The 22,139-nt window shown below is 25.6% G+C and overlaps 2 protein-coding genes across 3 annotated transcripts in view; both read right to left on the reverse strand.

Moving 5' to 3' along the window:
• Positions 1–13,875, reverse strand: part of LOC100211091 (zinc finger-containing ubiquitin peptidase 1) — a 30,807-nt gene extending 16,932 nt beyond the window's left edge. Inside the window, exons 1-6 of one of the 2 annotated variants that reach the window (XM_065792969.1) lie at positions 13,612–13,875; positions 4,639–4,952; positions 4,170–4,335; positions 2,721–2,969; positions 2,476–2,581; positions 1,551–1,633 (exon numbers count right to left, since the gene is read on the reverse strand). In XM_065792969.1, the coding sequence (XP_065649041.1) occupies positions 1,551–1,633; positions 2,476–2,581; positions 2,721–2,969; positions 4,170–4,335; positions 4,639–4,952; positions 13,612–13,861 (1,168 nt within the window). In that variant the 5' untranslated portion in view covers positions 13,862–13,875. Of the gene's footprint in view, positions 1–1,517; positions 1,634–2,475; positions 2,582–2,720; positions 2,970–4,169; positions 4,336–4,638; positions 4,953–13,611 lie in introns of both variants that reach the window. The other variant, XM_065792968.1, reaches the window with a different exon arrangement.
• A 2,338-nt stretch (positions 13,876–16,213) lies between these two features.
• Positions 16,214–22,139, reverse strand: part of LOC100214452 (WD repeat-containing protein 54) — a 42,164-nt gene continuing 36,238 nt past the window's right edge. The window contains exon 8 of the mRNA XM_065792970.1: positions 16,214–16,475. Coding sequence (XP_065649042.1) covers positions 16,347–16,475 — 129 coding nt within the window. The 3' untranslated portion in view covers positions 16,214–16,346. The remainder of the gene's footprint in view (positions 16,476–22,139) is intronic.

Below are 22,139 nucleotides of genomic sequence, written 5' to 3' on the forward strand. Positions count from 1 at the left end.
TAAATTATTACTAGAAATCGCTGGATTATGGTTACCAGCATCATCAGCTATAAAAAACGGAATCCAAAATTTAGTTGTGTAAATTAATTCTCCCATGTAAAGGTGAACATTGGAACCTCTGATTTTCAATACGTTCACAGGGCTTATTCTATATGCAGTAATTTATATTTACAAGATGAGATTAATTTCCTTATTCAAATGTTTGATGAAAATGGATGCCAACTTAAACGGATTGCAAACTTAATTGTCCCTTAAAATCAACAAAATTTAATTAGACTCACTTAACCTCCCTACTGTATTGTTACTATGGATACCACCACTATCCCCGAAACTAAAAAAATATTTTGGAAAGCTGGCTATAGAGTAGTCTTCAAATCAAATCCAAATTTAAAAACATTACTAACGTCAAAAAACAAAACTAAATTGCGGCATAATAGTCAACCTGGAACTTATTTGATTGAATGCAAATGCTCAAAGAGATACCAAGGTGAAACTAAACTTCAAACTAGGAATTGAACTCAACAACATCTAAAAAGTTTAAACCAAGGGCAACATTATCAGTCTGCAATAGCCACCCATAAAAGTTTTGCTCACAAGAAATAAAGTGGCAAAACGTAAAAAAAATTAAAGTTGAAACAAAAAAATATGATCAAAAAGTGCACAAAGTTCTTGAAATACAGAGGTTCCAATGTTCACTTTTACATGGCAGAATTGATTTAGATAACAGGCATTAGTGAAAACTAAATTTTTTTACATTTTTTTGTAAGCAAGAAAGAAGATTACAAAAAAATGTAAAAAAATGTAAAAACTCAGTTAAAAGAACTGAGGTCAGTTAATTTTAACTGTTTTTAACGTTACAAAAAATTTTTTGTATAATTTTTGCGAGCTGATGATGCTGGTAACCATATTTTTAATAATAAATTTTAATTGTATTAAGAGAATTCGTATTAATTAATGTTTTCTTACTAAAATATATATATATATATACACATATATGTTTGTATATATATATTTATATATATATATACACACACACACATATATATATATATATATATATATATATATATATATATATATATATATATATATATATATATATATATATATATATATATATATATATATATATATATATATATAGATAGATACAAATATAAATATATGTATTTATGTACATACATATATATATATATATATATATATATACAAACATACATACATATGTATGTGTATATATATATGCATGAATGTATGTATAGTTTATTAATATATGTATACATACTCTCATAATAAATACATATACATATATATATATATATATATATATATATATATATAAATATATATATACATATATATATATATATATATACATATATATATATACATATATATATATATACATATATATACATATATATACATATATATATATATATAAATATATATATATATATATATATATATATATATTTGTGTATATATATATATATATGTATATACATATATATAACCTTGATGTTGCAAATATAAAGGTAGCTTTAAACCATTTTGAAAATAATCACAAATCCATTCCATCATCAATACATGCAAATTTTCATTTGGTTTTTGAAAGTCAACAATTTGTGCTCTGGAAAAAAACAATATTTTTAAAATAAAAATTATGTATAGTTTATATAAATAAATATACACATATTTATATAAATAAATATACACATATTTATATAAATAAATACACACATACACTTATTTACATAATTCAAGTAACTAGAGTTTTTATGTTTATAATATACATAAAACTTTGAAATCTTTTCATGATGTATTTTTTTAACAAATAGTTTATCTTTTCAATGAGTAAAGGTTCTTATGAAAAAATAAATAAAAGTTCTTATGAAAAACCTTCTTGACTTTACTCATATTTTTCCTTTCATTTTTTTTCTTCTCTCTTTTATCAATTTTTTGTGCATGTGTGTTTTTGTGTTTTTCTCTTAATTGTCATTGTACCTCTCTCAACCCTCTCTCATCCTGAAATATGAACCCTTACAAACAAGGCTGCTGGATGAAAAAAAAGAAAATTTCTATTGATTTACACTTTAATATCACTTGATCATCTAACCAAGACCAGGAAAATAAACCACGCAACTTAAGGTTAGATTTATGTTTCAGTATGTTTACTTATTCAAAAAACTATGTTTTAAAAGTACATGAAAACAGAGATCTTAATTTTCATTGTACTGAAAATTCAAATACCAGACATATCTCTATATTATCATAATTTGCCCCTTAATAAGTCTAAAAAATAAATTTTTATTATTAATATATAAAATCCACACACACAAACAAATCAAACTCATATAAAATCCACACTAATCTCAAGTCTGTTGCTTTAAAGATTTCATAATAAAACTTTTTCATAATTTTCTGTGAATTGATTTATTGAGCATAAATTAAAATTAACCAAAAAAGATTCACTTTAATTTTAAACTACGTAGCAATGCACAAACTTCAGTAGTTCCAATCCATTTACGAGTTCCTTGAAGTTTTCCATCTAATTGTTCTTTTCCAGTTGGATCATAACCTTAATAAAAAAATTCAACTCAAAATAAGTTTGACCAAAATAATTCAACAAACTATAACAGTTTACCATCAAAAAATATAACAAACTTAAAGTAATTAGAATTACCCGAAACAACATGCTTATAATAAACAACTGGTACCTTCACTCCAAGCTTTTTCAATAAGAGCCTGTATCTTTGGAATTGATGGAATATCAGGAATGATTTCTTTTAACTTATATTGATCATTTTCAAATAAAGAAGATATTAACATTTGGATGTTTCGATATCCGCAACCCCATCCTCTGTCAGCAATACTTATACCAAAATGTGTTACATTGCAACAAAGTTTAAATGTTTTTACTCCAACTACTCCATACATATATTGATTCTTTAAGGCATCAATAATTCCTACAAATATTTTTTAAAAGGTATAAAGTATCTTTACTTTTGTATTGTGTTTAATTTTACATTACACTTTTTACTTGTTCTTAAATAAAAAAAATTAATGCATTTGCAACACTGGATGTCAAAATTTGCAAAAATGAGAAAACAATAATTAATGTTTCCAATTTAACAAATGTTTTCCAAAATCAAGCAAAAGTGTATAGTGATTGATTATTACTAAACAAATGAAACGAAAACTTACAGAAACCAACTTTCTACTAAGAACAGTCACTGGCTGTAAATATTTTTAAATTTATAAAGACCAAAAAATAAAAAATTGAATTGTGTAATGAACTGTTCAAACATTGAATTTTCTGATTGCACTGAATGCTGACTGATTTCAAAAATATGAAATCAGTCTGTTGACTGATTTCACTGATGGCTGAAATCATATTTAATAAATCAGCATTCAGTTCAATAAGCAATCTTTTTTTTTGTTTTATATTGCGCAACTAAAATTCTAAAACATTTATGCTTTATCTTTTATATTTTTAGTGAACATTTGTTTTTATAAATTTATTTAAAATTTTAGTACCAGTGGCTATTTTTTCAAGAGCATAAAATGTATTTAAAGGCTAAATTTGGGCTTATGTATTTTGTACCTAATTTGTTAATTTTTTAAATTTATGTATATACTTTCTTACATAAAACATAATGGGACTTGAATGCTTACCGATGTAGAAAAAATATATAGATCTAGATAGCAGACAAGAATGCTCTCTGTGAAAAATTGAATATTAAGTCTAGCAGTAAAATAAAGATCTAAAAAAACTCTGTAATGTTTTGTAGACACATTCTATAATATTAATATATGAAGTCCAATAAAATAATGGTGATGTTAAATTTAGAGGTGATGTTAAATATAGAGGTAACGCTTAGTTGAGCATATGCAAAATTTTTACATCGAATTCAAAAATATAATGCAACCACTAAAAGACTTGTTAAGGTTAAATTTTTACACACAAAAAATTTAGTACCTAAATCAATGTCATCAATTTTTATTTCATGTATTTGGTTAAATCAAGTCATCATTTGCTTGACATCAATATTATACATTGTTAAAAATACAAGAAAATTAATATTTAAATTGTTTATATAAATTTAAATTTTTACCTTTTTTCATTATACATAAGATATATGCTCTATAAAATCAAAAAACAAAACCTTTTGTTGATGTTTCTAAATTATCTTTGCCCTCCATAAGTGATGACAACATATCAGATTTCTTCTTGTAGTAATCAGAAACTGTTATATACTTTCCCACATCTTTTCTAACTTTAGCATCAAATTGTTTCATAAAACCACTTGATGAATTCATGCCATACATTGCCTAAATTTATACAAATATATATAAACAATTTTCAATGAGCTAAAATTCAACTATTTGATAAAAAGTAAGAAATAGAAAACAGTATAGTAAAATAATAAAATAATAAAATAATTAGTAAAATATAAAGTAAAATAAAAAGTAATAAAAATGTAGAAAAATTTAAGAATAAAATAATAACCTCAAAATAACGGCAAAGAAAATCAATGATGACAACTACATCAAAAGTTTTAAAAAGAAAAAAAAGATAAATGAATGAATTTTCTATATTTAATTTTATTCACAACATAAAACAAGTTTTCAAACCTGTAGCTTTTTGAAATCTTCTTTTTCGTTGGCAACATTTTCATAACTTTGAAGCTCTGAAGCTAATAAAAAGTCATTTTTGCTGACTATTGAAGCACTTTCTGCTTCTAAAGTTGTTTTTTCATGCACTGTATCTTCATGATTTTGTAAGTTCAAAGCAATCAAAAAATCACTATCACATTTGTTGGGTATATCATTTTTTTCTTCTTCTTGAAGAGCTTGGGCTAGTAAAAAATCTTCTTGAACAGTTTGGGCTACCAATAGAGTGTCTTCAATACTTTGCGGTAATAACAAATCTTTTTTTATAGTTAGGGCTGAAAAAAAGTACAAATTACAATGTCATAAGATTTAATTGAAAAAAAAGTACAAATTACAATTTTATAAGATTTCATTAAAAAAAAAAAAGTACAAATTACAAAGTTATAAGATTTAATTGAAAAAAAAACAACTAACAAATTTAAATAAGTTTTTATTAGTAAACATTGTGATCATTAATCAATCATTATTTAAAAATAATATACAAAATATAAATTTATATAAAAATATGTTAGTGCTAATATATTTAATATTAATATGATATAACCAGAGGTGGAAAGTAATGAATTTTATTTTCTCCCGTTACTGTAATTGAGTTTTTTTTGTTGTAAATATTTTACTTTTTAAGTATTTTTTTAAATGTGCATTTATACTTTTACTTAAGTATACTTTTTTAAAAGTATTGTATTCGAATCTGCTCCATAGTTAGCCACGCCTCTTAACTAGAACTTTTAACCATCCGTATACATAAATATTTAAAAATTTAAATTTTTTGCATACAATTAATATTTTTATTAAAGACTTAATATTTGTAGACGCGTACAAATAATAAATTTCAAAGTAATATTAATTAATAATAATTAAAGTTTACATGTATTGTATTAATTAGTTAACTAAAAGCAGCTATGTATATTTAAAGTATTTATGATCAAAAACTGTGCAACGTAATATATGGAGGACCCCTTTTGAAGACATCAAACACGTGCACTGCTGAAAACTAAAGAAGCTGTTAAATCACTGTAACTTTTACTCTAAGTACATTCATGAGCAACTTTATACTTTTACTTGAGTAAACTTTTCAACCATTTACTTGTATTTGAGTAAAATTTCACTCAAGCAACAGTACTTTTACTTGACTACATAATTTTGTTAAGCTTTCTACCTCTGGATATAACATTATATGTTAAAATGTTTGAAATATATTAATGATAATATATTTAATATTAATATAATATAACATAATTATATGTTTAATATATTTACTAAAAATAAAAAATAAATTATATTTTTATAAAATTAAAAAATATTTTTATAAGTTTTATATAAATACAAAGTATACAAACTATATATAAATATACTTTTTATTAAGTGTCTTTCTTAATTTAGCACCAAAGTAAAATCTATAATCAAATAATTTTAAAATAAACATTTTGATTAAATTGTTATGATTGAAGTAACATTGAACATATAAATATAAATTTTGAGCATATGTACCAGAGCCCTTTAGTATAGTTTAAATTTTAAAGGGTTATTACAATTTTGAAATAATTCTTTAAATAAAAAATTTGAATAAGAAAGTTGCAATTTTTAAATTGCTTTTTGTTTTTTTTTGTTTTGGTAGTAGCTTTTTTTTGATTACATATTTTGACATCTATCATACATATTTTTTATTAATTACATATATTTATTAATTACATATATTTATTAATTACATATTTTTATTAATTACATATTTTTATTAATTACATATTTTTATTAATTACATATTTTTATTAATTACATATATTTAATAATTACATATTTTTATTGATTACATATCTTGATATTAATACTACAGAAATGTTTAATGTCGTTTTATTAGTTATGCTTTGAAAGAATGCGTTCTCAAAATGCACGCGGTCATTTGAGAAAGATCTCTTAAGCGAGTTAAAACTTTTTTCCTTATGAAATTTAATTATTAGTTTAGATATATTACATAAAGAATCATACTAAGATAAATAATCATCGTTAAGATCATATTATAATTGAAGTAAGTATATAAAATAGATGTATATACACTTTTATTAGATAAAGTAGAAAGGATTTAAATTTTTATCAAATGAAGTAGCAAGGATTTTAAGTAGAAAGGATTTTAATTTTTTAAATCGTTTATATTTTGTTTGTTTTAGCTTTTCTTTTAGCAGTTTTATTATTTTATTTTTTAGAAGGAAAATAGGAGTATGGATGTTATTTAAAGTTTACTAATGCTATTTCCATAAAATGGTTTTACTACTTTGAAATTTCTGTGATGCTAATGTGTTTAAATATGTATATAAGGTATATATTTAACCTTATATACATATTTAAACACATTTATTGTGTTTAAAGTTGGTACATATGTTTATATTATGTTGCTTCAAAGTGCTGTGACTTGGTAAACGTATAGAGTAAGATTTGTCAACTTTGCCAGCTAATTGATGTACTTATAACAGAGGGTTACACGATAGTGTTTAGTGTCAAAAAATGTACTTTAATAACATTTTGCTTAATGTTCTTACTTATGTTCTGTTATATATGAATGTTATCTTACTTAAGTTATGTTATATACATATTATATTAACTTATGGTGTGTGCTATTGTTGTGTGTTGTTGCTGTGATGTTTTTTTGTTATCTGTTGAGTTGATAGACATTTGGCTTAGCCTCATGTTGGTGTCTATTGTTAAAAATGGTAAATAGGTAATTTTATTAAAAATCACTGCTTTTAATAAAACTAAAAGTCAATACAAATTATTTTGCCATATATACAATTTGTTTTATCTCAATTTGATTTTTTGTCTTTAGCGCTGTTTACTACATGATTTTGCTATAAATATTTTGGAATCATGATGTTCCAGCATAAATTATTTTGTAAAAGCTAACATGAAATACTAATATATAACTACTACTTTAAATCACAACAGCTTTTCTATATAATTTTAATTTCTTTTAATTTTTATTTGCTGAGCTAATTTTTTTTCAAACATCTCCTAGCTGATTGATATATATATATATATATATATATATATATATATATATATATATATATATATATATACACACATATATATATATATATATATATATATATATATACATATATATATATATATATATATATATATATATATATATATATATATATATATATATATATATATATATATATATATATATATATTTAAAGTCATAAGATTATTGTATAATTTATTTTAAATGACAGTCTGTTATATATAAAAATTATTTGTGTGTGCTATTTAGAGTAGAAAAAAAATTATATAGGAAAGATTGCAATCTTCAGGATTCGTTTAAGATTTTTTGTTACTACTTTCAATTAAAAGTGAATTTTAAATGGATGATATTAGGCTAGAAGCAGATATTAGTTTAGAAAATGGAAATATTAATAGGCAAGTTGTTTGTGGCACAAATGAAAGAAATAAAATTAGGCGAGATGAAATTAATAATGGACAAAATGCTGCTTGGCAAGCAGCAAATAATTCGAACCCAAATGAGGAGAGCTTGGTTAGGCAAGTTGAAAATAATTGTCACAGAAATGAAAGAAATAGGCTTAGGCGAGATGAAATTAATAATCGACAAAATGCTAGAAATGCTGCTCGGCGAGCAGCAAATAATTCAAACCCAAATGAGGAGAGCTTGGTTAGGCAAGTGGAAAATAATTGTCGCAGAAATGAAAGAAATAGGCTTAGGCGAGATGAAATTAATAATCAACAAAATGCGAGAATTGCTGCTAGATACAAAAGAATGCATTGTATAGCAAGAAGTAATACTATTCCAGATTATAATTATTTAGGAGAAATTAATTATATTTGTCAGCATTGTGGTGCTAAGAAATTTCCTGATGAAACACATTTTTTATGTTGCCATAATGGAAAGGTACAGTATTGTGCAAATTAGTTCGGACAGTGGCGAAATTGGAATAATTTTCACAATAAGCCAAACTTTTAGCTATGATACTAAAGATTCTCTTGTCTTTTCAGATAAATAAGTGTTTTACTGTAGTCTAGTGGTGTCTGGCAACTCTTTGCTGCCGGGAAGACATTCTAGCAAACGCATCAGTGGCTTCAGTGCTACTCCAGGCTTTGTGCAGAAAGGTTGTGACGGAGGTTGTGACGGATTATTCACCTTGTATTCACAATGGACATCACTCCCAAGAAACGTGCAAGCATTATAGCTCTTAAAGAACATGCTGGTTTGAGCATTAGACAGATTTCTAAGAAAATGAAGGTGGCCAAGTCAACTGTTGGTAATTTTTGAAAAGAAAAAAAGACACTGGTGAATCTTCAACACTGCGACAAGGAAGATGTGGAAGAAAACGCAAAACAACACCTCACAATGATACAGTTATCATCAGAGAAAGTATAAAGAATCCTAAGAAAACAAGTGCAGACCTTCAGAGAGATTTGTCCACATCAGGCGTAAATATTTCTTCTTCAACTGTCCGACGAAGGCTCCTTGAAGTTGGCAGATTTGCCAGAAAACCTCTAAAGAAACAATTATTGACATCGATTATGAAGAGATAACAACTTCAATGGGCATGTAGGTATTCTCAATGGACAGCAGACGACTGGAAAAAAGTAGTATTCTCCGTTGAATCGCATTTTGAAGTCCATGGCTACAGGTCAAAGTTTGTGAGACGAAGCATAGGTGAACTGCTTCGGTCAGGACATATTCAACAAGCACCCAAACATCCGCCTAAGAAGATGTTTTGGGGTAGTTTTAGTGCTAAAGGCCTTGGACGACTTATTAACGTAGAGGGAATGATGAATAGTGATAAATACAAGGTTATTTTGGAGACTCATTTGCTTCCTAGTATGACAAGGGACTTTCCGGATGGAGATGGCATTTTTCAGCAGGATCACGCACCATGCCATATTTCACGTAAAATGCGCACATTCTTAGAAGAAAGTGGAATGGAGATTTTAGACTGGCCTGGAAATTCTCCAGACATCAATCCCATTGAAAACTTATGGGCTATAATCAAACAAAGACTTCTGAAAGAAGACTGTTCGACAATGGCAAAGCTAATTAGTGCTGTAATTAGGACCTGGTATCATGATGAGGAAGTGACTAAAATGTGTTCAACTTTGGTTGAATCCATGCCAAATCATGTTCAAATGCTTGTAAAAGCAAAAAGAGGTCATATCTCCTATTAATTATATCATATTTTGTACCATTGGCATGTTTTTTTTGAATAAAACTTCAATGTGGCAAATAATTGTGTTATTTCAACCACTGTCTGAACTAATTTGCAACTAGTTTTGTTGCAACCTTCATCATTTTCACAAGATTTAGAAGATTTATTTAAAGAAAACTATGCAGATAGAAATGCCAATCTGAATTTTTTTAAATATATTAGAAATTATAATGCCTGTCTTTCTTTTGCTTCATTTGAAGCTAATGTAGTTCAACCCATGAATCATGGGCCACCATGTTTTAAAGTATGTGGTCAAGTTTTTCATCGTATTGGTAATTTAAGACCAAATCAAGATGTTCTGCCAACATATTGTCAACTATACATCTATGATCCACTTGCAGCAGTAAATTTTAGAATGCAACAACGTGGTAATGATCTTTGCTTAAGTGATTTAATGTTTCCATTGCAAACTATTATTAGTGAAGAAAACCGATTTGCTCTTGCATTTAAAAACATGGCTGATCGTCAGGGTGTTGGGAGACACCAAAGAAAAAACAGCAACCAAAAGGTTGTAAATGTCATCAATCAGTGAAGATATTTATAACTTTTTTGTTGCTGCTTTTCTTCAATGATTTATTTATTCTATTGTAATGTTTTTTAAATTTAACTAAAGTTTACTAAAAGCCAACGTGAAATTTTAACTGTAAATTAACTTTTTTTGTTTGAAACGTATTTGTACTCAATTGCTTAGTTATTTATAATAAATTTATTTAGTTGTGTGCATTTAGCATTTTAAAGACAATTTCCTTTTTTAAAGAAACATGTATTAAGGGATACCAAATTAATAACTCATGAATAATTTACATTCAATTCATATTAATCATATTAATTAAAGTTCATGTTATAAAAAATATAACAAGAATTTAGCTTTACTTTTTTGTCAATTTAAAGCATGATGAAGTGCTATTATTTTGTGTCAGTAACTAAAAACGTATTGTGTTGAACTTAGTAATGTCTAGGAAAATGGTTCTGCCATACACTGATATGACCTATGTCAGTTGTAAATTACTCAAATAAAGTTAAATAATTGGTAAATTAATTTATTTTAATTTCGCAGATGGTTTAATTTTTAAATTTGAAGGCGTTTTTCTTACATGGTATTAGTTAAGGTTTTGCAACTTTAAATTGTGGAAAACAGCCACTATAAATTAAGTAACAGACCGACCGTAACCCGTATTACGGGTTGATTTCTGCTAGTATTTATTAATTACATATATTTATTAATTACATATCAGAATTTTGTAAGAGAGTTATTTTTCTTTCAGATAATATTTAACTAAACATGATTTAAAAAGTAAAACACTTATTATTAACAATTGAATTATTTTATACACACAAAAAAATTTTATAATTATATACATACAAGATTTAATTCTATTAACACGATATATATATCAACCCTTGGAATTAGAAAAAATGAGGTCGGCAATAAATTGCTGAACTCAAACTGTTAAAGGTTGGCATTAGGTCAGCAAAAAAATTGATACAAAGGGGTTACCATAAAACATAGAAATGAGGTTGGCAATTTTTTGCCAACCACAAACACTTTTAGGTCTACTGTTAGGCTGGCATTGGTGAATGCTGACCCTAATTCCGAGGGTTGTATATATATATGTGTAATTGTAAAATCAAGTTGTTGCAGAGAGATGATGCAGTTAAATGAACACTTGAACGTATTAATGCTGCAAGATGGTTGGCCAACAAATCGTTAACCCTGTTATGTACCTATGAAGATATTATGCCTTTAAAAATAATAACTAGGTTTTATAGAAAAAAAAAAAAAAAGTAGATGTAAAATCTATTGTTACTATTTCCAACTCATTCATGAAAGCAGATCTATTCCCAAGTTGTTCTTTACAGAAATCCAAAAAGGTAAAAGAGATGGTAACAATGTTTTCCATTTCTTTGATCTGATGGTTGTTTAGTTTTGACTTCTGTACAGAAAAGACCACAAAACAATAAAAATGAAATGATCAAAACATATATTTTGTTCATTCCATTATTGCTGTTTAAACTGAGGCTCTTTGAAGCACTCAGAAAATCTGATTTGCAATTAAGTAATAATAGAAATAATAAAAAAATTGGTCAACCTCTCAACATCCAAATAACAAAAAATGTGATCAACCTCTCAACATATAAAACCATTAAATATTTCATTTATTTAAACTAAAAGTTAATATAAATAAAAACTTTTATTAAAAATTTTATTTAAAATATAAGTAAAAAAAAACTATAAAATGTTTTTACTAATTAAAACTTAAAACTTATAGAAACCCTCATAATTAAAAAAATGAGGTAGGCAATAAATTGCCAACATTAAACTTTTAAAGGCTGGCATAAGATCAGCAAAAAAAACTTGACACAAAGGGGTTACCATAAAATATAGAAACAAGATCTGTGATTTTTTGTAGTAGTTTGTAACATTTTTAGTGTGTTTGTAGTTTTAGTGTGTTTTTAGTAGTTTGTAACATTTTTAGTGTGGCAGTTAGGTCATTTCCAAATGCCAACCCTCATTTCGAAGGCTGTTATAGTTTATATAAATAAAAATATTTAACCCTAAATTAACTTAACAACCACCACACCACTATAAACTTATTTCACTAGTCACACTATAAACTAACTTCACTAGTCACACTATAAACTTACTTCACTAGTGGTACTATAAACTTACTTCACTAATCACACCATAAACTTATTTCACTAATCACACTATAAACTAACTACACTAGTCACACTATAAACTTACTTCACTACTCATATTATAAACTAACTTCACTAGTCACACTATAAACTAACTTCACTAGTCACACTATAAACTTCACTAGTCACACTATAAACTTACTTCACTAGTCACACTATAAACTTCACTAGTCACACTATAAACTATCTTCACTAGTCACAATATAAACTTCACTAGTCACACTATAAACTTCACTAGTCACACTATAAACTAACTGCACTAGTCACACTATAAACTTACTTCGCTAATCACATTATAAACTAACTTCACTAATCACACTATAAACTTACTTCACTAGTCACAATGTAAACTTATTTCACTAGTCACACTATAAACGTACTTCACTAGTCACTGCAAATACACTACTATAACTACTTCATTATATAAAGAGTTCACTGTTTTTACCACTATAAAAAAAATTCAATATTTCTACTTCTACAAAAAGAGATCACCACCTTTAACACTATAAAAGGAACTCACTACTTTTACAGCTACTTCTCTATAATTAATTATAAATATATTAATAATTGCTATAAAAGCTCTAAAACATGATAAAATATAACATAACTTTTTAGAAAATTTTTTTTTTTCTATTTGATTTACATTCATAACTAATAAACTCAGTCATAATCAAGAAATTGGTAAAGAATAAAATAGTCATTGCTAAGAGAAATACAGAATTATCAAAAGAAAAGTATGATCAACTTTGCCAATATTTCTCTGTTGGTCATAACTGAAAAACAGGTTGGCATAGCAAAGCTGATTATTTCAAGCGGTTTGATATACTATAAATCAATTTTTTTTTTTTACTTATACCAAATTGTTTACATTTGAATTCAGACATTCATCAAAATTTAAATATAAACAAATTGTTACCAATACCAATCAATTATAAAATAAAAAACGCCTAAAAAAATTTGAAGAATTTCTAAAGTTAAAATTCTTTTGCATTTAAATATCTAATACCTTTTTGCCTTTGCTCTTCATCTGAAGCTTTATTTTTGTTCTTTAAAATAAGTGATTGTTTATCTTTACATTTCAAAATGGTTGATACTTTATTTTCTGAAACAATTGGTAATTCACTTTCATTCCTCAAAACTTGTGATTTATTACCAAAGCATTCTTTTTCAAAGTGACTATTGACATGAATAATAAGATTATCTGTAAATTCATTACAAACAGGGCATTGCTGACAATATTTCTTAGACATTTTCATATGTTTAATCTATTTATAATTATAAAATATTATATGCCAATTGTGTACTAATAAAACTGTTCTGTTGTAAACAGCTAATATAAAATATTATATGACAACTGTCAAATATTAAATGCTAACAGTTATACCAAATTAAAAAAAAAAAAAAAGAGTGAGCAAACTGTTGTATAAAGTTGACATGTGAACTGTCAATAAAATCTATTTGTTCTGTTAACTGTTATATAAAAAAGTATGACAAAACATGTCTAAGGTAATTTTTTAGCGTATAAGGAAAAGAAAAAAATTTGCATATACATTATTAGCATATTTTTAGTTATAACTATGAGCTTGAAATATGTTTTATATTTTTACAACAACCAAATTTTTTTATAGTTCAAAGTACTGTATGTATCCTTAATACTGTTAGACTGTTAGAGTACCCACTGAAAATTCAAAGCATTGTAAATATTCTTAAAATTGCTGTTAGACTAAAGATAACCCACTGAAAATTCGTAGCACTGTAAAAACCCTTAATATTACTGTTAGACTATTAGAGTACCCACTGAAAATTTAACCCACTAAAAATTACAGGAGTAAAAGGTAAGTAAAAGTAAAATGTACTATGATGCTGAAACATACTAACAGATTTATTGGCTTTTTTTTAAAAACTATTTTTTTAATTGTTTTTCTCTCAATTCTATAAAATTAAAAACATGAAATAACTAGACAGTTGTCAAAGTAACAGCTTAAAACATGACAAACAAGTCTGTTGCTTAATTAACAATTTAAAACTGGTATTCTGAGATTGTGTTAGATTGAAACTAAATATCTCTTGCTTACAAAGCAAGTACTCTATTACTAAATAAAAAAATGAAGAAGCCTTATCTCTAAACCTCATATTGCTTTTTGAGACATCCCATTTCTTGACAGTAATTCTCATGTATCATTAGTTATGTTATCTGTTATATTTTAACCACTAATGTGTTATATGTTAACCACAATGTGTTATATGTTAATTTTTTTTTTCATGTTATTATGGATCAATTATGTGTTAAATGACATATGTACCAGTTATGTGTTAACTGCCATATGATAATAATATTATTTTTACGTTATTTAAGAGCCATATTTAATATTTTAAACTTTTTTCAAAGTTTATCAAAGTCAACACCAAAATCTCAAATGATAATCGGTATAATGCACATAAGCTATGTTTATTTAACTTTTTTGTTTGTATTTTATTTTATACAGTATGGTTTATTCTATAGTTATAAAAAAAAAAGATACATATTTGGAATAAATATATTATACAAAAAACAAGTTACAATTAAATTCAAAATTTAATATATTAAGTATATTGTATCATATTAGCAACAACAAATAAATTATAATATATTCAACAATAAGTAAATTGTAATAAGGTAGATTAGGGTAATATGAGCACCTTGGTAATGTGAACATACTTAAAGATTTTTTAGATGTAAGTAGTGAAGTTAAATTTACTTTGTATTTTTTTAATCGACTTTATGGTGATAACAGGAATCAGTACAATAAGCGTAAATTCATATGCAGTAATTAACGGCTATCAACTAATTAAAACGTTATTAAATTTTTGTGTTGTTAAAATAATATCATCATGCATGAATAAATCTGAGGCGCGAAATTTTGTTGCTAAAATAAAATTTAAAAATTTTCATAAAGAAATATGTTAGCTAAAAATCCAATCCATTTTTGTTTGAAAAACAATGTATAGAAATATTTAGTTTTGACTTTATTTAAAGATGCCATTTTAGATGATATGAGGACGATCAAATTACCCAGTGATTTTCATTGAATTACCTAGTTTAAATTCCTAAAATAGCAGCAGTTTTAATTGCTTTTTAAATAAAAACAAAACATAGTAAAAATTTTAATACTTTAACAATTCTAAATATTTTTCTGTAACTTAAGTTCAAAAAATTTAAGTTTTTATCGTTTAAAGGTTTGAGTTAATAAAATTGAAAAAATAACAAATTTTTTTTTTTTTTTTGCGGAAAACATAGTAGTATTGTTTCAACAAAAAGAGGCTTAAAATTTGATCTTTTAATGATAAGTTCTATTTATAACAAATCATTATATTCCAAAAATTAGTCCTAATTGTCAGGTTGGTACTTTTTTACTAAAATAATGTTATTTTTTTGAGGTATTTTAAAGTGCTCATATTACCAAGTGGTCTGGGTAATATGAGCACTTTTGCTACTTTTTTAAAACCTGTGTTTTTAAGAAAAAATTTTGGGTGCCATATATATAAGTGGATCAGGCGTAGGGATCTCTAAAAATTGTTTATTTGCAAAAATTTTTGATCTAACATAATTATTTTTGAAAATATTCCAACTTTCGCTTAAGGTGCTCGTATTACCTTAATCTACCCTATATATAATTTGAAGTTATGTATTTTTATATTCTCTTATTTACAAATAAATTATTTTACAAATTAAAATTCATTCATCATACATTCATTCAATCACTACACACTATAAATTAATACTTGATTAGAATCAAAAGCTGTTAATCCAAAAGTATCTCCAGAATTATCTATAAAACGAGCACCAGTTATCTGTGAATTCTCCACTAAAAATTGGTCAATAAGCACCATCTAAAATATTAAATAAAAAAATTAGCTTATCACTATTTAATAGAAAGTAACAAATTATTCTTAACTATAGTATTCTTCAACGCCAAGAAAGAACACTAACATAATTCAATACTCTTCAGCGTCAAGGAAGTACACTAATATAATTCAGTTTTCTTCAGCCACAAGTAAGAACGCTAACATAATTCAGTATACTTCAGTCTCAAGGAAAAACACTAACATAAATCAGTATTCTTCAGCCACAAGTAAGAACACTAACATAATTCAGTATTCTTCAATGTCAAGAAAGAACACTAAAATAATTCAGTAATTATTAATTTTCATTTAATTGTAACAAAACATTTAGGTCAACAGTTAAAGCGAGATTGCTAAATGCCAACCCTAATATATACCAAATATATATATTTTCATATCCGCCCAGATATGCCGGATATATTGAGTTCCAGAGTTTAATAAAGATGTTTGTTTTTAGTGGTTTGTTTTTTTACATAAAATATCAGTTATAGTGGCAATCAGCACAATAACAAAAATCTATATCTTGCTTCCTAAAAAAAGATATTGAATGCATATTTTAATTTTTTTTCTCTGCAGAAAACAGTTTTATTCTAATTGTCATTAGAGATAATTAAATAAATAACATGATTTCTTTAAATAAAAGTTGAATATTTTTATATATATAACAGTTGTTTAACAGTTATTTGTTTAACAGAATGTTTTTAAACAAAAATGAACTAAAAGCAATGACAAACAATTTAGGAAACAACAATTACCAATTTATTAGTAAATCAAATTGGGAAAGTGCAAAATAATAATAATTTATTCTAGAGAATTTTTCTAGAAAATTTCTTGATAAACTTTATGTTTTAATTTTTCTTATTTCTCGAGAAAATTAAAAAAAGTTTGTTGGCACGCTAACATTAAGTTCAAACTGCAATCTTTTTAATTTAAATTGTACCCTGTTGTCTGTGGTGTTAGTGTACATATAAATATCTTTTAAATTCACCAAATTCAAACAAAGTAGAATATTAAGGGAAATAACAATAAAAATAAATAAAATAGGAATTTTTTATTATATTTTAAGTACATATGTTACTTATATATGGTGAATTAAGGTAATGAGTGTTTGTTGACAAGTGGAGAAGCGTGTTAATGTTTTGTCAGGCTGGTAAATTATGTTTATGTTTTAATGACTGTAACTGTAAAGTAACTATTTACGATTTTGTAATTAGTAAATGTCAAAAGAGTTTAATTTGGCTTAAATTATACCTAGTGCAAAAAAAAAAAAAACCAATTCTAAAATCTCAAACATTACTTATAAAATAAAAAGGCCATAATGCAACACATGTAGGTATCTGCAAAGGGTTAGGTATATAATTTAGTGTAAATATTTTGTTAAATATGATTATCAAGAATCAATAATTTTTTTTAATTTGATTTCTGTACAGCACTTCTTCTTTTAATCAATAACAGAATAAATAATTTTTAAAAACAGTTGGTACAATAAATTTTCTAAACCCTACTCTTCCATAGATTTTTTCTTATCATTTAGATATTTAACTTATATAAATAGTTTTCAATCAAAACTAATGAGCAAAACATATTAAGATGTGTAGGAATATTTTTAAAAGAAAGATAGCGATCCAGAATATGCTATATGCAACATTTGCAGCAAAAAACTGTAATGCAAAAATTTTTCAACTACTGGTCTACACCGACATCTACAAGGTGTCCACAAATTCCGAAGAAAAGAAACCAAAGTCGTTAGTACCTGTTCCACATCAACCCCATCAACATCTTGTCAACAAGTGAAGCGACGATTGAATAGTACAAATATTCAAACAATTTTAACATTCATAAAATGGACAACTCTGGAAAAAATAATATCTAAAATGGCAGCTGTAAATAGATTCTTTTTTAACCAGATAGCTATAGGTACAGCAATTAATATTAAGATTTTATATTTATAATATTAAGAAAGAGGAGCTAGTAAAAAATATTAAGAATCTAAAAGAGGAACAGAAAAAGTTTAGTGTGTCTGTTGATGAATGGGCCACTCTTAAAAATAAGAGATTTATGAATGTTCATTTTTATGTAAATTTTAAAGATTTGTACAATCTGGGTTTAATTTATATTGAAGGTAGTAGTACAGCAGAAAAGACACTAGAAATATTAAAAGAAAAATTAAAGATCTTTGATCTGTGCTTAGACAAAGATATTGTAGCTGTTATGAGTGATGGAGTGTCTGCTATGTGAGAATTCAGGAGATTGTCTCCTGCTTATCCACAATTATGTTACAACCATTTAGTAGTATAAAAACAATTTATACTGATACAACAATAAAAACAATGATTATATTCATGATTTGGATAAAATTGTTGATGATGAAGATGATTTTTTAGAAAATGAATTTAATTTGGAAAACAATGTACAGGAACAAAAAGTGCTGCAAGTGAGTACTTCAATTAAAGATACAATTGAAGGTATATCGAAAGTTGAAAAGAAATTTAAAAAATCTCCTATAAAAAATGATGTATTACAGAGATATGTAACTAAAAATGAATTAGCTTTACTTTTGGATTGCAAAACAAAATGGAATACAATGGAAACTATGACAAAACGATTTTTAAGAATAAAGTAAACTAAACTTAAATCATCTATGGAAAGATCATTCTGTTTATATCACAGAAACATCATTGTTTTAGAGCCAGTTAGTTTAACTGTTGAGAGTTTAAGCCAAGAAGATTCCACACTACTAACTGCCGAAGGGTATATAAAATTTTTATTTGGGAAGTTAAAGGAAGTTGATTCTAAAATAAGTCAAGAACTTCTACAGAAAATAAAAGAAGAAATCAATATCAAAAGATATAACAATATTATATCTCTATATAAACTTTTACAAAATCCAAGTTCTGATGACAAAGATGCTCTCACTTCTTTTTTTAAATCTGCACCAAATAATGATACTTATAAAACTGCAAAAGCCATACTAAATAGATTGTACTCCAATTGCTTGGAAACAAAGAGTGATGAGAACGACGATGATTTTGTATATGCTGAAACGGAATTAGAATGTAGCAATAAAGTACAGTTATCTCTGTGATAAAGTACAGTTATCTCGTCAAGAACAATTAAACTTATCAATTGAAGACACTGTTAAAGAAATTAATACTTTGGATAGCATTACAAAAGCACAAGTAAAACAATAAAAAAACAATTAGAATGCAATATCTTTCAAACAACTGGTTTCAGAACAAAAAATTTAGAACTTCTTAGGGATGCACTGTCAACAATAAAACCTAATCAACACAAAATGAACAATTTTTTACAAAGAAAGGAAACATTGAATGCGCTATGTTTTTTAAAATTCCTTTTTAAAACAGAGAAAAAGTTTAAATTTATTAATTTAAAAAAATAAAATTTTGATATTTATTTTTAAATTTGTAAACTATGTACTTAGTTTTTCATATTTTTAAATAAACTCGTATTTCTAATTAAACTCATATTTCTAAATAAACTGGTTTTTAAGATCTTATTCCAATGTTTATTAGTTAATATCATTTTTCAATTTTTTTTCAATTATTTAACAACTATTTTTGAACGAATTCATTATCGGGTTTTTTTTGTTCAAAAGTTAAATAAAAACTAATTCCCTAACAACAACTTAAAGTTTAGGTTGCTGTCTAAATTTCCATACTGAATATTTTTAGTTTGCTCCCTCCATTGTACTGTTCATTTGCTTCAATTAGTTGTTTCAGATTCAATCAGTGAAAATATTGTAATTGATGCTCTTTCGAAATGTCAACGACTTGTAACTCATTTTAGTCATTCCTCCCTTGCATGTAATAACTGTGCGCTAATTCAGCATCAAATTAATTAAAAATTCCAATTCGACTATACTTAGCAGAATGTTCTGATTTAATGATTTTTTCTATATTTAAATGGACATTAATATTAAACATTAAACTGTTAAAACTTTGTCTTCTGTAACTCGGAATATGTGTTCATTGAAGAAATTATGTCAAAATGTAGAGTTGATTTAAGTATTCAAAAAACAGAATCAACTTACAACTTCTTAAAAAAATAGATTTTTTGATGAAACAAATGATTTGAAGTCTGAACATTTAAAAAAATAGGTACTATGTATATAAATAGGTACTTCAATCCAAGATTAATCCAAGTTTTCTTTCTTTGAAGATGATATCAAACTGGCTAAGTACTGGTTAATAAATGAATTTTTATCCTTTGAAAAAACTTGTATTTGTTTTAAAGAAGATTTTAGTGTAAATGAAGAACCATCACAATAAAAATTTTTAAATAGTACTGAAAACAAAGAAGACACCCTTGAAGCATTTTTCAAAGAACTATAAATGCAACATCTGAAAAAACATTACCTTTCAAAAAATTATAGTTAAAATAAAAAGAAAAAACCAAATATGTTTATGTTTTAGACTTGAGTTTGCACAAAGCCTAATAATGTCATAAGACTTTAAAAAAAAAATCATGTTAGCGCTTATTTAGTAGCTGCCAGTAAATCATTTCGATTTAGAGTGCTCAAAATTAAATTTTCACATAAAAACTCATTCCCCACCCCCAAAAAATCTTGGTGTAAAATGTGTTCATTAAAAGATTCCTAATAGTTTTGCTAACTTGGTTCTGCACCTTTGATCATGAGAGAATTAAAATTAAAGAAACAAATTCGCCTGTGATCATTACATAATTACAACAGCGGCATTTTAGTGCAGTGTTAGCAGTTTTCGCTGATTATTTAAAAACAAGTTTGGATTCAAATTTTTAGTTAAAGACTTGTTAAAACCCCTGTATTAACTTGATAAAAACGTCAGAACTTAAAAAAAAAAGGTACTGAGTAATATCCGGTATGTCCTACTGGATACAGAATAGTAAATTATCTGGTATTTTAGCTGAATATCTGGCCAGATAAAATACACACACACATATACATATGTATATAAATATATATATATATATATATATATATATATATATATATATATATATATATATATATATATATATATATATATATATATATATATATGCATATATATACAAGCCTTGGAATTAGGGTCGGCATTCGGCAATGCCGACCTAACTGCCAATCTTAACGTGTTTGAGGTTGGCAAAAAAGTGCCAACCTTGTTTCGATGTTTTATGGTTAGACCTTTGTATCAATTTTTTTTGCTGACCTCTAAAAGATTGAGGTTGGCAAATTATTGACCTATAAAAGATTTAGGTTGGCAAATTATTATAGACCTCAATTTTCCTAATTCCGAGGGTTGTATATATATGTATGTATAAATATACACATATATATATATATATATATATATATATATATATATATATATATATATATATATATATATATATATATATATATATATATATATATATATATATAAATATATGTATAAATATATACACACACACACACACACACACACACACACACATATATATATATATATATATATATATATATATATATATATATATATATATATATATATATATATATATATATATATATATATGTATATATATAGTGGAGAAAATAGAATTAGCCTCACCATGTGATGATCCAATATTTTGTAAATCTCTAAACAAATTTGTGCGGTGCATCTTTTGTATCCACACATATAATTATTG

Source organism: Hydra vulgaris, chromosome 03 (assembly GCF_038396675.1).
Source record: "Hydra vulgaris chromosome 03, alternate assembly HydraT2T_AEP".
NCBI classification, from domain to species: Eukaryota; Metazoa; Cnidaria; class Hydrozoa; order Anthoathecata; family Hydridae; genus Hydra; species Hydra vulgaris.